General features: G+C 35.6%; 1 protein-coding gene across 2 annotated transcripts in view; it reads right to left on the reverse strand.

Annotated features, from left to right (window-relative positions):
- Positions 1 to 15,909, reverse strand: part of LPCAT (lysophosphatidylcholine acyltransferase) — a 38,046-nt gene that overhangs the window by 18,018 nt on the left and 4,119 nt on the right. The window contains exons 2-3 of one of the 2 annotated variants that reach the window (XM_028173317.2): positions 15,691 to 15,836; positions 6,910 to 7,136 (exon numbers count right to left, since the gene is read on the reverse strand). In XM_028173317.2, the coding sequence (XP_028029118.1) occupies positions 6,910 to 7,136; positions 15,691 to 15,836 (373 nt within the window). The remainder of the gene's footprint in view (positions 1 to 6,909; positions 7,137 to 15,690; positions 15,837 to 15,909) is intronic. The other variant, XM_028173318.2, reaches the window with a different exon arrangement.

Below are 15,909 nucleotides of genomic sequence, written 5' to 3' on the forward strand. Positions count from 1 at the left end.
GGTCGAAATCCATTGTTACAAATACCTAAGGTGATGGTTTGAAGCTGTAACGCACCACCAGAAGATGCGTAAATAGTTTTCTGATAGTACGTATAAGATAACGCTACTGCCAAGTCAGGTTAGAGCCCCGTGAGCTCACCTACTAATTTGCGAATCTAGTATACTAGGTTACTAGCATAGGTAGGAAAAAAAAGCTACTGTCAATTTTATGATTAATATCGTCTTTTACAACACCAATTGGATGAGCAGGAGTGTCTAAGCCGACACGACGCGTTCAGAAAACATGTCGTTCGTTGACTAAACTACAAATTTTCGTTCCCTCTCATCATTAAATTAGACTATTATCGTTTTTTTTTTTTACATCAACACGTGACGCACTAAACACCAGTTACACAGCAACGAATCACGTTCCTTTACACGCATCAGTTCGGTTGAAAAAATCGTGAACGCACAAGTCATGTTTTAGTTAAAATCAGTTTTATGGGTGTTCTTTTTTTTATAATTGGTTATCGTTGGGTCGGAATGAGTGATGGCTTACAGAGAGCCGTCAATATTAACGTGGTCTGGTACCCAATAAAATTGATTGAGTGCCTCACGGAGAGTTGCGTCCGGATAACGTTTTTTATAGCTGATGTTAAGTGAGTACCAGAGCCCATGGATATCAACAACGTGAATGCTGCCACCCGCCTTGACAGATGAGTTTGCTTGCCCAACCCATTAAACCAAATCACATTACCGCGTTACGGTAGAAATAAACAGGGTGGTGGTCAAACGCGTGCAGACATCCAAGTTGCTCCTGCCAGGTTTCTTCAATTGGACCTTGAATATAAAGAAGATAAAAAACTAGCGGTGTTGAGAAATGTCCAGATATTTTGATATAGCTATATCACGGATCATCAACTGGTTTAAACCAGTTTTTAGGATCGAAATCATAACATAATTTTTTTTCTTTACCTATGCGCTGGTTGCTAAGGGGCTATTCCAGCTACAACCAGAGAGAATTTGCAAGTACTATAGTCCTAGCAAGAGCAGAGCTTCGCAAAATCTACCATCGATTCGGAATCACGACCCACTGCGAAGATCCAGCGAGAAATTCAGTAGGCTGTGTCTATAAGTTAGGTCGCTCGTCGAACTCTTCGTTGCCATCGACGTGTTCGACGAGGACGGTGACCGGTGCACAAACGTCAAAGTCACCAATGGACAATATAGCAGGAATAGCACCAACGGCTTTCCCATCGCCAAGACCTCAATTTGTAAGCGTCTTAATTGTTTTGATGAGCATTTTATAATAATACTAGCGACCCGCCCTCGCTTCGCTTCGGAAACTGTAATTTATTATTGATATCTCCACTATTTTATGGATGTTATTATGATGATGATATATAAACCTTCCTCTTCAATTACTCTATCTATTAAAAAAACCGCATCAAAATCCGTTGCGTAGTTTTAAAGATTTAAGCATACATAGGGACAGACACATATAAGGACAGAGAAATCGACTTTGTTTTATACTATGTAGTGAAACCTATCACGTTTGACTTTAATTGTGATGCCCCATTTCATATCATCATTCCTCAAAATGAGAACAACACTTGAGACAGTGTGTCAAGAGCTCTTGACTCAGACATCAGCTCCGACGCATTTACTTCCGTGCATGACTGACTAATATTTATATATATATATATACATATCATTAGCGTTACAAGTGTATGAACTATTTGTCGTAGCGCTAGAACTATTCGTCGGGTTTGCTTGTCACATTTTTCTCTTACCTCCTATGTTTAACTCGATGTTTTCCTATTGTACGTCTTTCAATAGAAACCCTAGAAATAACATGTTCAGCTAATGTAAAATGAAGTCGTGTGAATATATCAGATATTAGCATGCCGTCTCTCTCGCTCTTTTTATATTGAAAATATATAATAATTATGTAATTTGATTAGCTATTTCTGAAGAAAAAAAAAACTGTCAGTAATGTTTAAATTAAATTTTAGTTTACACTCACCTGTGTTTTATTAACCAAGAAGTTACATAGAAATATTCATAATTACATATATACATACATATATGCAAATCTAATTTTACACTAGCGAGCACAAGAAGGCGCTAAAATAAAAATAAAATATAAAACAACATAACATTCGATGTTTAAATTTACAACCCAATTCTAGTCTGGTGCTGAAAGAAAGAAGTGCGACTTCAAAAAAAAACAAAGAAAAACCTCCAATGGAAATAAGAATGCAATCAGTACCGAGCAATCACAAGTTAACACGTTGACTGCCGTGTAGGTCACCGGTTCCCTACGTGGCGAAATGAAAGAAGTAATTAAGGTAATTAAGTAAGTAAGTTTTTTGTTACTAAGGTGCCGGAATATCTAATAGAGTCTGAGAAAGACGAATCTGATACTGAGAATGAATCTATTTCTAAGCGACCTAAAAGACTAAAACATTCTTTAACAAACAAAAGAAGGTGAAGTTAGGTAATCCAGGCGCTTAGTAACAAAAATTAACATAATTACTACAGAGCGCTACATAGGGCACCGTTGACCTTTTTTATGATTGAATGTTTACTGGTGGCCCGGAGGCCTTTCCAGTTTCACCAAGACAGGTGGGCGAGCAAACGCTCAGCCAGGAGGGGTGGGATTAGCTAACAGCCGCCCGAGCGCCTCCGAAGGAGACCTAACAGCTAGAAAGCAGCTGCTTCGCGGATGAATCTATGGCAGTCAACGTGTTAAATAACCAAAATTATTGAAATGCAGTATAACCAATCTAACGGTACACAAGCCAGTTGCCGCGCATGTGTTTCGGAACACCAATCTCAAGCGACCTACTTAATCAATCAAAGAAATGATTACTGTACTCTACATAAAAAAAAACTTAAAATAGACGTAATGTTAAAAACTCAAGGTTTCACATACTAAGTGGCACCGAGCCTTTGCATACCGTTTGAATAAATTCCATTCAAAAACAAAACAAACAACCAAGAACAAATACGAACAACAGCAAACAAATTCAAACAACAGCAAACAACAGCTAACGTCAACAAACAATGAAAACAATCTGAAACGGCGGCCACGGAAACGTTTGTTTGGAGTCAAATATAGGTATATATTTTTTCCACATTTTAAATTAAAATTGAATTACGTAATATGTACTTTATTTACATATAAGTTTTATTGTTCCTCGTCTTTAAATATTTTAATTTCGTTAGTTTCACCGATACTCGAGAAGCTATTTCTCGTAGTCAAATAAGTGCTAAATTCTCTTTAATCACGAAAATGAGGTTACATAAGATAGATAAATTTTATTTAAATTTATGAAATTATACTTAATCTAGACTAATTTATGCTGATTTTTCAATGTTCAAGTTTGTATTATTTTTATCGACACGCTAAAATGGAGTGGTAGATTTGTTTATAACCTTATACTTTTTTTCGTAGTACATGACATAATCAATACTTGGTATAACCGCTCTAACAAAATACGACAGTATCCCCGCTGGTGGGAAAATGCACGTTTAATTCGTTATTACTACTTGAAGGTTTTTTTCCTACCTATTCTAGTATCCTCGAGGGGTTACTATACTACATTCACAGAACGACTAGGTGAGCTCACGGGGCTCAAACCTGACGACGTTGCTAACACTAGCCCTAGCAAGAACAGTGCTTCGTAGAATCTACCACCGGATCGGAAACGCGACCCACCGAGAAGATCCGGCGAGAAACTCAGTGGGCTTTATCTGGTTTACTCGCGGAGCACTTCGTCGCAAGCGACGGGTTCGACGAGAACAGTGACCGGTGCTTGTGGTACCTAAAAGCACTGTTAATGTATCGGGAGGTTCCGAAATGACGTGTTTTGGGCGATGGTGTTAAGGCGCGGATGAAGCCGTAGAACATGTCTACTATTACAAATGTGAAAGTAAGTTTGTTTGTTTATTACGCTTTCACGTCTTAACCAATCAAATTATCATCATTAAGTTTTGCAAACGCGTATGCGAGAATGTATAAAAGGACATACGGCTAATTTTGATATTGAATAATCCTCCTCTCAAGGGACAGGAAAATAACGTTTAGACAATTAGCCTATGTAACTCGATGCTTTGATTGATAAATAAATTGCAACTTTATGACTGAAATACAAGAAAACCAAAAGAGAGACTTGTGATAAAAGTTAGTTTAAAAAACATACATACTAGCGGACCTGACAGACGTTGTTCTTGTCCTACATCCGAACATATCAAACTTATTTTATGAAAAAAAAATATTTTCAAATTCACTGGAACATCCACAAAAAATCATTAAAATCGGTCCTGTCGGTTAGGAGGAGTTCAGTGACATAGACACGTACAGTACAATTATCTATATAAAGATATACATATATTCGTGACATTGGGAGTGTCAAAGTATTAATTACTAGCGGGCCGCTCCGGCTCCGCTCGGGTCTTTAACAATAATCTCAACGATATCTGACGTTGTTTTATTTTATTAAATAAATAACTATAATAGTTAGACATATTATTATGCTGTCGCGACACTTTTGTAGATAATAATATGTTCTACAAAGTCCTAGTACATTATTTTATTCTATCATCAATAGTTATCGCAGGGCACGCGATGTAAAGAATATTTTAGGTATTTTTTTTACACCTTGGGTTACATTATTCGAGTTTTAGTAAGGAACCCAAATTTTTTTCAAAAATGATTATAGCCTATGTCATTCGGGAATAGTGTAGCTTCCAAGTAGTGAAAGAATTTTTCAAATCGGTTCAGTAGTTTCGGAGCCTATTCAATACAAACAAACAAACAAATCTTTCCTCTTTATACTATTAGTATAGAAGTCGGCAAGCGTCACGTCAGCGTTTCATCGCGAAATCCAAAATCGGAATTCACCTAACCGGAAATCGATTTAAACGTTTGCATGCGCTTTGGAGCAAATTTCATGACATAAGACTAAATATATTTAACCTTATTCGAGAACTAGTTGACGCGGAAGTTTACGAAAATCGTTGTAATATTGTTTACTGTGCTATCGTACGAAAATTGTGCGCTGAATGCCGCTAAACCAAGGTCGAGTTAAAATCTAAGTATATAAGGTTAAACGGCGATTAAAACGAAACGGCGCGGCTCTGCGACTACACAATCTAGTCATAAATATACTGTTACAACAAAAATCAATAACGTTACATTTAAATTTAGAGCCTGTCATTCTCGTATGAATTATTCATTTTCGCGCCAATTATTGTTACTTATTTGTATGGCATTATAATCGGCTCATTAACTAAAATCGCGTGATACATTTTATTAGACACTGTACGTACATAAGTATGGATACAGCCAAACGCATTTTTTTAAGGCATCATTCGCTTGGTTTAGTTGAATGTTCGCCTAGCACGCTACTGATAAGTATAATAATAAAACGTTCTCTGTCTGCAACAGAAGATCTGGCCGTCCACCTAATATTCTTACTAAAGAGGCGATCAAAACAGCGAAGCAAAGAATCTGAAGATATTATGATCGAAAGCAAGAGGGTTTAAAAATAAACATAGCACATTTTGCCATCTTGGAAGATGAATTAGGAATGCAATGAAAAAGAGATGCACCGATCACTTAAAAATAAATACGGTTAGTCAAATCAAAACAAACTCTTAGTCGGATACGTAAAGGGTGATTTTTTTTTTATATATTGATAAAACTTTTTTTTTGTTTATTATTGAAACCGTTGCCATGGCAACGCGTTATTCTCAATAGATCAACAGACTAGTCACGACCCGTCCTGATTGGTTACGTGAATCGTGGCCCATTGACAAAACGATATTAGATCTGCCCGCCTTAAGACAAGGTCAAGGTTCTAGTTGCGTACGAATAAAGGGTTTCCTACCCGTTTATTAAAATTTGTCTGCCTATTCTGCCGTGAAGTGATTCAGTTGAAAGGGTGGGGTAGCCGTTGTAACTATACTGAGACCTTAGAACTTATATCTCAGGGTAGGTGGCGGCATTTACGTTGTAGATGTCTACGGGGTCTAGTAACCACTAAACCCCAGGTGGGCTCGTCCACCAAACAATTAAAAAAAATCACAACTATAAAATTATTATGAAACAGTAACGATTTATAATTAATAAAACACTTAACGTAGGTATAAGCGGATATTGAAAGATAATTTAAGCCCATCGAACGTTTGATAAAAAAACAAAACACGCCGAAAAAGAAACACTGCTATAGTACCGACTGCTACCAATTTGCAGATAAAAACGCTACCCGACTACATAATATAAGATATTCGATTTAAAAAAGGGTATCGATAATTTTAACGATTTCAAACGATTAAGAATAACACTTGTAACAGTCTTATAAAACTCCGATATAACGCATTAAGATTGACCTACTTTTGCAGGTTATTCTTGAATTTATTATTTTTACTTTTCAATAACCGTTTTTTTTTGTCTGTAAGTAATATATAAAACGAATTAATTCAGCCAATACGGTTATGGTTTTTTAGAAACCCACCATTACAACGATCGCATGGAACTTTCTCTTTTAAAACAGCCGACGTAATATTCAACTGTACCATTAGCAAAGTACTAATTCGCGTTACGCAGTAAATTATTGTGGATATTTAAAAAAAAAAACATTTACAGCCGCTTGAAGTTGTAAGTTAGAAGGACGTATGTTTTTAGAACGACTACAACAAAAGGTTTCTTATTTCGTTCGTCATTAAATCCTTAATTGTTTGACGTGCCGCGTTGTAGATAACCCAAATGGACAGAAATGTACTTTTTATACACTGTATTGATATGAAGCGTTTTTTTAATGAGTCAAATTTAGGAGGACAAATCAAAGGCAGGAACTCTGAATTATGTTTCCATTAACATTGACATTAACCAAACAAACGCTATCGTGGCTTGTGACCTACGTCCAATGAACGGTATACGAGCTGTGTCCGCCTTCGCTACCACGCTGGGAGCCCCGAGGCAGACAATGGCGATCGCGTCGAAGAAACTGGAATGCGGGGCCATGACCACGACCGGGGCCTCCCGGGAGCTGCCCGCCTGGTGCTGGCGACCCAAGATCCTGACGCGGTGGAAGCCGGCGGCTACCACCACCAGTCGCATGAGGGAGAGGATCGAGAAACGAAGCTTGCTGTTGAGAAAATGTATGTTAGTAATAATAATATAATATATTAACATATGTAATTTTTATGGGATAGTCTAAAGCGCACTCGTCTACAATTATTAGTAGGCATTCAATGTCTCCATTACAAAATTCCCTTTGTGTACTTCTTGTTCTTCTCTTTGTCTCCGCCTTATCCCACTAGCTGGGGTCGGTACTTGTTGATTAGAAAAAAATTATAATAACCAAGTCCAAAATTAATGATAAGCTACATATATTATATTGTATATATATTATCTTGCCTAACAAAATTACGGGTTACGAAGCAAATACAATTTGCGGTTACCCGATCTGCAGCCACGGGCCAGTCCTGTTGTTACCTATGCCTTGCGATTGTGAAGCCGTTGCTAATTACGGCCAAAGTAAGAGCTGTGGCTAAGCAACACCACGCCTGTGCGATCGTATTACGACACAGACGCAACCAGTTGACAGATATTTCTACTTCATCACTTGCGATCAACCCAATAGCGGCCAAAAAGTCAATTGTCAAAATTAAATGTCAAATAAATATTTGTAAAAGGGCTCAGTTTATTGTCGCCGACTAATTGAATAAAACTTTAAATTAACCTCACTCCACATCTAACGTGCAATTTAAAAAGGTAAGCATTTGGTTAAACGTCATATCTAATGACAGACAATTTACCAAAATGAAAGAGGGTAGAATTAAGAAGCAACACCTTGTGTAGGGGACAAAATGAAAGAATGTCCATTTGTAAACAGCTAGTTATTGTTGGAAGAATAACTGAAATAGCGCTTGTGTAGGAAGTGGATATGATATTATATTATCTATATATATAAAAATGAATTGCTGTTCGTTAGTCTCGCTGAAACTCGAGAACGGCTGGACCGATTTGGCAAATTTTGGTCTTGAATTATTTGTGGAAGTCCAGAGAAGGTTTAAAAGGTAAATAAATATGAAAATGCTTGGAATTAAATAAAAATAACAATTTTGTTTTGATGTGTCCCCGTGGGATGGATTCCTTTTGTTTGTAAGTTTAGTTTATACAAAAGGGTATTTTATTTATCTATTGAGGCACTACGAAACCTGCCGGGTCAGCTAGTTATGAATAAAGCAGTTTTAAAAAAAGTAAGTGTGCTGGATTGAAGTGAAGTGTGGTAATCTATGGCGTTGTTTATAAAATCTTTCCAGTTGCTACTATGGCGCCATTTTAATTGACTCTCTTTCAGCGGACACTTTTACACTGAGATGATGCTTCTTACTTCTACCCCCATAAACAAAATTAAAATGTACATTTTTTTAATTTGCAACCAATGCTTGTGGAATTTTGACTGGACCGTCAAGAGTTATACGGTTTAAACATTTGTATTCCCCCAATCGAAGAAACAGAACTATAGATATACATTGCATACAAACTAAAAGTTCGAGGTACCAATGGCCGTGAATAAACAATTACAAAAATCTAACCATCATTTTTAGTTTCCTCAACTTGTAACCACGACTGTAATTGATCGCTAAACGTTTACCAGCCAAACCGGTTATAGCGGATATAAATTCAGTAAATGAACCAGACGGGACATTCGTGAATTAACACAAAAACCTCTCCTAGGTTTTGTTTATATCATCTTTTACATTGTACCAAAATAACGAAAGTAATTCTCACTTTAGATACAAATTTTAAATTTTAGGCTGTGTGTTTGTGATACGATAGTTTTATCCTGTGTTACATAAAACAATTTTTTTGGTATTATTTGTTTGTAGTCTAAATTTTTTACAGTCGAAGGTTGGCATAGCCTCATAGCAACTAGCGACAAAGCAACGACTGAACAGTCTCAAACGCGATTGTGATTATAAAAATCTATCGCAAACATCTTATTTATCTCCACCGTCACATATAAAAACTCAAATTTTAAAGAGAAAGTAATAATTTGCTAAACTCAAAGTCAAGTACATAACGATTGGTCGGTCAGATGATGGTGTGCGCGTCACTCCGCAGGTGCCGGCGGAAGATCAGCGCCGCATTGTTTCGTTACTGTTAGATATTGCTGAGCCGATAACCGTTTCCAAGCCTCTTATCTTTTCTTATTCTTTTTTTTATTTTTTTTACCTAATTTATGTTTGGAATAAATGTTTATTATTCTTATTAATTACTTTAAAAAGAAGCCCATTAATGTTATAACTAGAACTACATGTACTTAAACAATTTAGAGTCCGCAATCATTATTCAGTACTAGCCGGTGTGACGCAGTAATTATAACGTAATCAAATGTAACACGTCACATGAGTTACGATGCTACACGATTAATGAATGGCGCTTGGAATAGTGCTAATGTCTCTTCTTTTTCTCCGCCTTATCCCACTAGGCGGGGTCGGCACAGCTAATTTCTTTTCCATTCTCTTCTATCAGCCGTCACCTCAACCCTAACTCCTCTCTCTCATATCGTCATTCCGCCATTCTATGTCTTCTTCGGTCGACCTCTTCCCCCTCTACCTTGCACTACCATTTCCATACATAGTGCTAAATTTACTTTAAAATATAAATATGTACATGGTTTAGAGTATACTAGAGGTCCCGCGGTAGTCTAAATTCGACTATAATTAATTGGAATTGTAAGTTTGTAAACTATTATGATTGTATTTTATACTTCTATAATCGCCAAGGGTACACTATAAAAAAATATTAATAAAGACAAACAATATTTAATCTATTCTCAATTTGACCACAGACGTCAAGAACAAAAGTTTGACAATAAATAGTATGCATGCGTGTGTGCGTCAAATACCTGGTATGTAATGTGTGTAATGTTTTCTTTATTGATTTAATGTATCTTTTATGCATTATTTAAAAAAACTATTAGCTTTGTGCACTTCTTCTCTATATTCTCTATAAGTGTGGATAATTTCATACTCCTCCGTCCGCGCAATTGTCGTAAAAAGGGATACAAAGTTTTTGCTTCACGTATTAATATATAGATTATAGGAATTTTCATTATGTAGTAGTAAGTACAATGTCCACGGCTGAAGACATGGCAGAACTTACCTTTGTACCGCCATGGGGCACCGTGAAAATAGTGAGTGAAAAAACGATAACGTTTTTGTCGAGAGCAATTAATGCATACCTTAAAATACTTCGCGCCTAAAATATGCAAATTTATTGTACTCCATACTATTTGTTAAATAATTATTAATGCGATCACACTTCCCAAAGCTTTATTTCTAAAGTAAAAAAAATATACGCTCCAAGTTTTGCCACCCTTGAAAATTTCACCCCACAGGCATCTAGCCTCTATCTCGTAGCTCCTAACGGCTCTAGTCCAAATACAAAATTAGTTGATGTTACATGTAGACACATCCATTAGACAGTTACATTAGCATTCTGAGTCCGTTTCCTCGCTACTAAACCTCTCTACAACCAGTACAACATAAAAAAACGATTTAGAAACTAAAATTGCGTTAATGATATAAATCACGTAATGAAAGAGCCCAACGATTGTATCTTTTTTTTCTCTCTCGCTGCCGCCTACCGTAAAGAACTATCCTTATTTGAAGAAAGCAATTTAGAAAGTACATACCCATTAACATCATATACTTGCATGACTAGTTCGTAAGATTCTCATCTACTTAAATGTATTACGCAATTATAGTTTGGCTCAAAGCGCTATTAATTTGCGTATTACTAATTACACTTTGTATGACAAAACAATAGAGTATGTTTTATTGTAATACATATAGATGTACTCTGTACAATGGACGGATTTATTTGCAAAGGCGATAGATATATGTCTTGATTAGTCATGTTTTAAAAAGAGATGTTTTGCTATCTGTCAGATATTGATTTGTTTACTACATAACAAAGAAGAACACAATGCAAACACATCAAGAATAGTATTTTTTTTATCCATCGCCATTATTTTTTGTTTACATTAAAGAGAAGTCTCACCGTTTACATATTCTTACTAATTTATCAAAGCTGGACCTACCAACTTGGGTGTGGTAACATTGCGTTATGAGAATTTTATAATTTTTCAAGATTGAAAAAAGTTCTTGGTAACAATCAACAATTCACACACGCATTGTACGTTACATAACCGATACCATACATAAACGATATATATTTATTAATTTACTACACTTCATATAAAATTTACATGGACGGATTTAATGCCTAAGGCATTCCCTACCAGTCAACCAAAGGTAGTGCAGAGTAAATAGCGGTAGGTGCAATGAAATTTATATTAGCGACGCTTACAAACAATATAATTGAGTCGACTATTATCAAGGCCGGCAATGTGACTTTTGGACAATTATTGGTAAATCAGAAAAACGAATTATTGACTTTGTATTCCATTGGCAGTCACAAAACTCTTCTGATCGGCATCTTAGATAAATAACAGGTTAAGTATTAACCTTCATTTAATGCAGGGTTTGAACCGTATTCTTTGAAGGAGACGATTATATTCAAATCAATCTGTATTGACATATCAATAACATTTTTTTGTCCAAATGCTCAGATTGCCACCTTTGATAATAGACGACTCATATATACGTTCACCTGGACGTATCGGTGTAAAATCGAGCTATGTCCAACCTATAACTCGATACTCAGAATTAGATATAATTACTTCAGATATTTACTTTTCAAGAATAGACATACCTTGATACCGCTACGCCACGAACGCGCAACGTATTTATTTCACAAACACAAACATCCAAAGTAACCGTTCCAAGCACTATCATCGGCTTAATAATTACGATTTGTAATCGATACCGGGATGTATTAGATCGAATAATTGAAAGTGCAACATTTATTGTTGAATAATGAAAACCGAGTGAGTCAGCGTATTCGCGCGCTTCCATTTTTTTTTTAAATAAAAAAAGCGTCCTCATTTTTTATTCGTTGGCAGCACTGACCTTTCTTTAGCTATTTTAATCGTAATTATTGAACACGTTACTCGGTTTCGCGTTTTAAAAAAATCTATTTGTACTCTTCGAATTACAGATGTCAAATTATGTCAATGATTTTCAATATGAAAGCTTCATCTGCATTTTTATATCGTCTACAAAAGAGCGCGCATTTAAAATATTGTTGTGTTTTATATTAATTTTCTTCTACCACTGCTTTACTAGTATAAATTTCGATGACTTTGAAGATTGTGGCTATAGCCCGTGTAATATCGAACGAGTATACCTATAATTGTGTGGTGGACAAAACACAATAAATTTAACAGATATTTGAATCTCGCTTACGACATTTTCAAGATAAGCTTACTTAAACAAAAGTTCCGAAAGCAACATTCGGACCGTCGGTCTACCGAGCAATATCACTCGGTCGTTGGAAGATCTTCCCTTAGTCGTAAAACCTCTCAAAAGTCTGTCAACAAGGAGTAATAAAGCATACCAAACACATATACACTATAAACTCAAAAATCCGTGCCAAGAAATCATAATAAAGAAGCGGTACATAGGTGTTTCAATTTAATGCGCCTATATACGGTTCACCGGTACTGTTTTTTGTGCACATCACAATAATCTTTATTTATTTCTCATAATAAGCTTCCTTTCATCAAAATTGACCTCATGACCTCAATATTTTGAAAACTTAGGCACATTGTCTCGCAATTACGGACACATTCATCATACGGAAAAAAGAGTGAACCTACATATGTTTAATTTAATTAACAGTACATTGGAAAAAAACTACAAAAATGTGCAACAATTAGCGTCGGTACCAAACATAAAAAATATTTATAGTTTTAGTTATGTAGGTACCTACTAAGAGCATGAGCTAATGACAAAAACAAAACAAACACTTGTTTATTAAGCATTAGAAACCCTAATAATAAAACCGGTATTAACCGCTAACAAAATCGATCTCAATCATAAACAACTCCACAAATGAATAGAATAACCTTCATTTAATTTCAATCAAGGTCGGAACGGTTGCAGAACGATTGATGTATTTTACAATTTCATTTGAAATCTCATCCCGTTGATAATTACTTTTCATGCACTAATGAGCTTAACTTTTACGTTTCTTTATTTTACGATCAAGTCAATCGAACGCTACTGTATGAAACTTCAAGGTTAAGATACCAAAAATAAAAGTTAGTAAAGTTTTTTTAAGATAGAAAAAGATCAAGACTACATCACTCATAGCATTTAAAAAAACTGAAACCATATTTAGCAGGCGCAAGATTTTTCTTGCGAGGTATCGGAGGTTTAGGCGAAATGCTATATATATTTTATTTATTTATTGGGAACACTATAATATATCTTCCTAAATACTAGAGAAGATGTGTGTAGTTTTTATTCTAAGTTTTATTGTATTAACTGGCAAGTAAACTACAAGGTTACGGAATTTACTTGGTGGAATCGCAATAGACCCTGGTATGGAAAAGTAACTAGTGATGTTATGTATCAGCAATAATGATACTAAATAAATTATGAAGAATTGCGATTATTAACGTTGCTACCATGGATAATTGCCAGAATTGACGGATAGCACAAGACAAAAAACTATGCTTTCACACCACTCGCTAAGATATTTTTAATTGAATTAGATTGATCTGTAGACATATTGGCCCATAGAGCAAGAACGCAAAATAGATAAACAGATCTAGGAATTTCATAAGTCACGAGCTCCTTACATAGCTCTCTTCTTTAGGTTTATTTTATTAGTGTTGAATCACCGCTACCACCAGCGCAAAACATATCCTTAACCAAAAAAGGCTACACAGTGAAAATGCTGATACCCTCCTTCAGGTATCAGGCTGTAGTCTCCATGAGAATTATAGCGACCTTCCACTAAAATTAAAACACATCATCGTTTCGGGATAGAAATAGAAGGAGGAGGGAAATACCAAAGAACTATGCAAACTGATAGTCCAAGAATATACGTTAGAAATCTGTAGCAGCCAAACGGAAGAAAAACTTTTTGAATTTGGTGGTAGGACCTCATGTGAGTCCGCACGGGTAGGTACCACCACCCCGCCTATTTCTGCTGTGAAGCAGTAATGCGTTTCGGCTTGAAAGGTGGGGCAGCCGTTGTAACTATACTGAGACCTTACAACTTATATCTCATAGAGGGTGGCGCATTTACGTTGTAAATGTCTATGGGCTCCAGTAACCACTTAGCACCAGGTGGGCTGTGAGCTCGTCTACTCATCTAAGCAATAAAAAAATAAAAATTGCGCCCGTTATTGACAATAGAACGAAGGCATCACAATAACTGGAACAGCCACTATGGAAATACAATTCAATTGAAAGTTTAACCTCATCAGTCTTAAATAGTTACTCGAATCTTCAATTGATCTTCACTAATTTACAGAAGATTTGACCTTGAAGACCAAGTTTGCCGTAAGCCACTCGGCCTATTATTTCGACCAATAAAAAGCTATCACTGCACCGTGTAACAATTAATCTTCAGTTAAATTTAGTAATAATTTTAAAGACCCAACCAATTCAAATGCCAGTATTAAAACGAAACATGAAACTTGGTATAATACTTTACAAGTTGATAAAAACCTTCACGGCCAGCAGTTGTTTTGTAGTCTCGAACTGTGCGAGTTAGTTTGGTAAAAAAAAATGAGACTGATGTTGGAAACAATAGATTGTTTTAATAAGTAGGTCTTGAGCAATTCTCAGACTAGTAAATCATTAGGAGCGTATCGTTGGATTAGTAGATGTTTTTAATAGAAATAATGGAAAGGAAATATACCTTTTTTGGATTTACTGAATTTTCATTCAAGGTTATATCATTGTGATATCATTATTTAAGATTATCATAACATACTTTTGTTTGATCTAATTTCGTAACATTTAAAAATGTCGAGTGGGCTTAATTTTGCTGGGTATTCACTAAATAAATGAACCTTTGAAAGATGGCCATTTTCTGTCTTGCTGTTACGTCCTGTGGACGATTTGCCTTCTTCAAAAGTGTTATTATGCTATTTTTAAGATGGTTGTTTATAAAAACCCATAATAAATTCACACACGTAAATTTATTAACTTAATAACGGGTACCCACACATATTGATAACAATCTGCGTTTGATTATTGACGAATTCCCAGGTGTCCCTAACTTGTTTTGTTGTAAGTTTTAAAAAGCTTCAGCAGTTTCAAAATTATCATTATCGTTTACTTAATAGTTCAACGTGGAAAAGACGTTTTCACTATGGGCCATTTCATTTTTCCGACTTAATTTTAATGTTGAATTCAGATTTGTTTCTAAAATTAATAGTGTTAATCTATCTAATTTATTCTAATCTACTGATTCTATAAGTGTTAATCTATGTGTCAAAAGCATTACTATTACGTTTATGTATGTACGGTAGATGCAGTTGACCTCAAATCGTCACGATAACCAACCTCCTAAATTAATTGGGTAGCCTTGTGCCAGAATAATCCAAAGCTTAATTCAAACATGATTATGTCTCGTTAAGTACAATAACCAAAAAAAAACATCTAAACTATAATATGTATAATGGTATAAGGCACCATTTTGCAATCGACTTATGAAGCAAAATGAAAAAATCATTAATGACAATACTATTATTTGAGGCTCACCTTCTCCATCCAGTCATGGGCTTCCGTCTTAAATCCTCCTCGCTGAGTCCATAGAGGCCGATGCATGCTAGGAACCATGCTGTCACGATCAGATAGCATATGACTATCACTCGAAACGGTAATAAAATGACTGTGAAAATTGCCGTCTGTAACAATATATAGATACATGTTATATTAAGTTTAAGGCTAGCAAAAGAACGCATAACTATCCAGAAAATC

The sequence above is a fragment of the Bombyx mandarina genome, chromosome 11, assembly GCF_030267445.1.
Source record: "Bombyx mandarina strain Sakado chromosome 11, ASM3026744v2".
Lineage (NCBI taxonomy): Eukaryota > Metazoa > Arthropoda > Insecta > Lepidoptera > Bombycidae > Bombyx > Bombyx mandarina.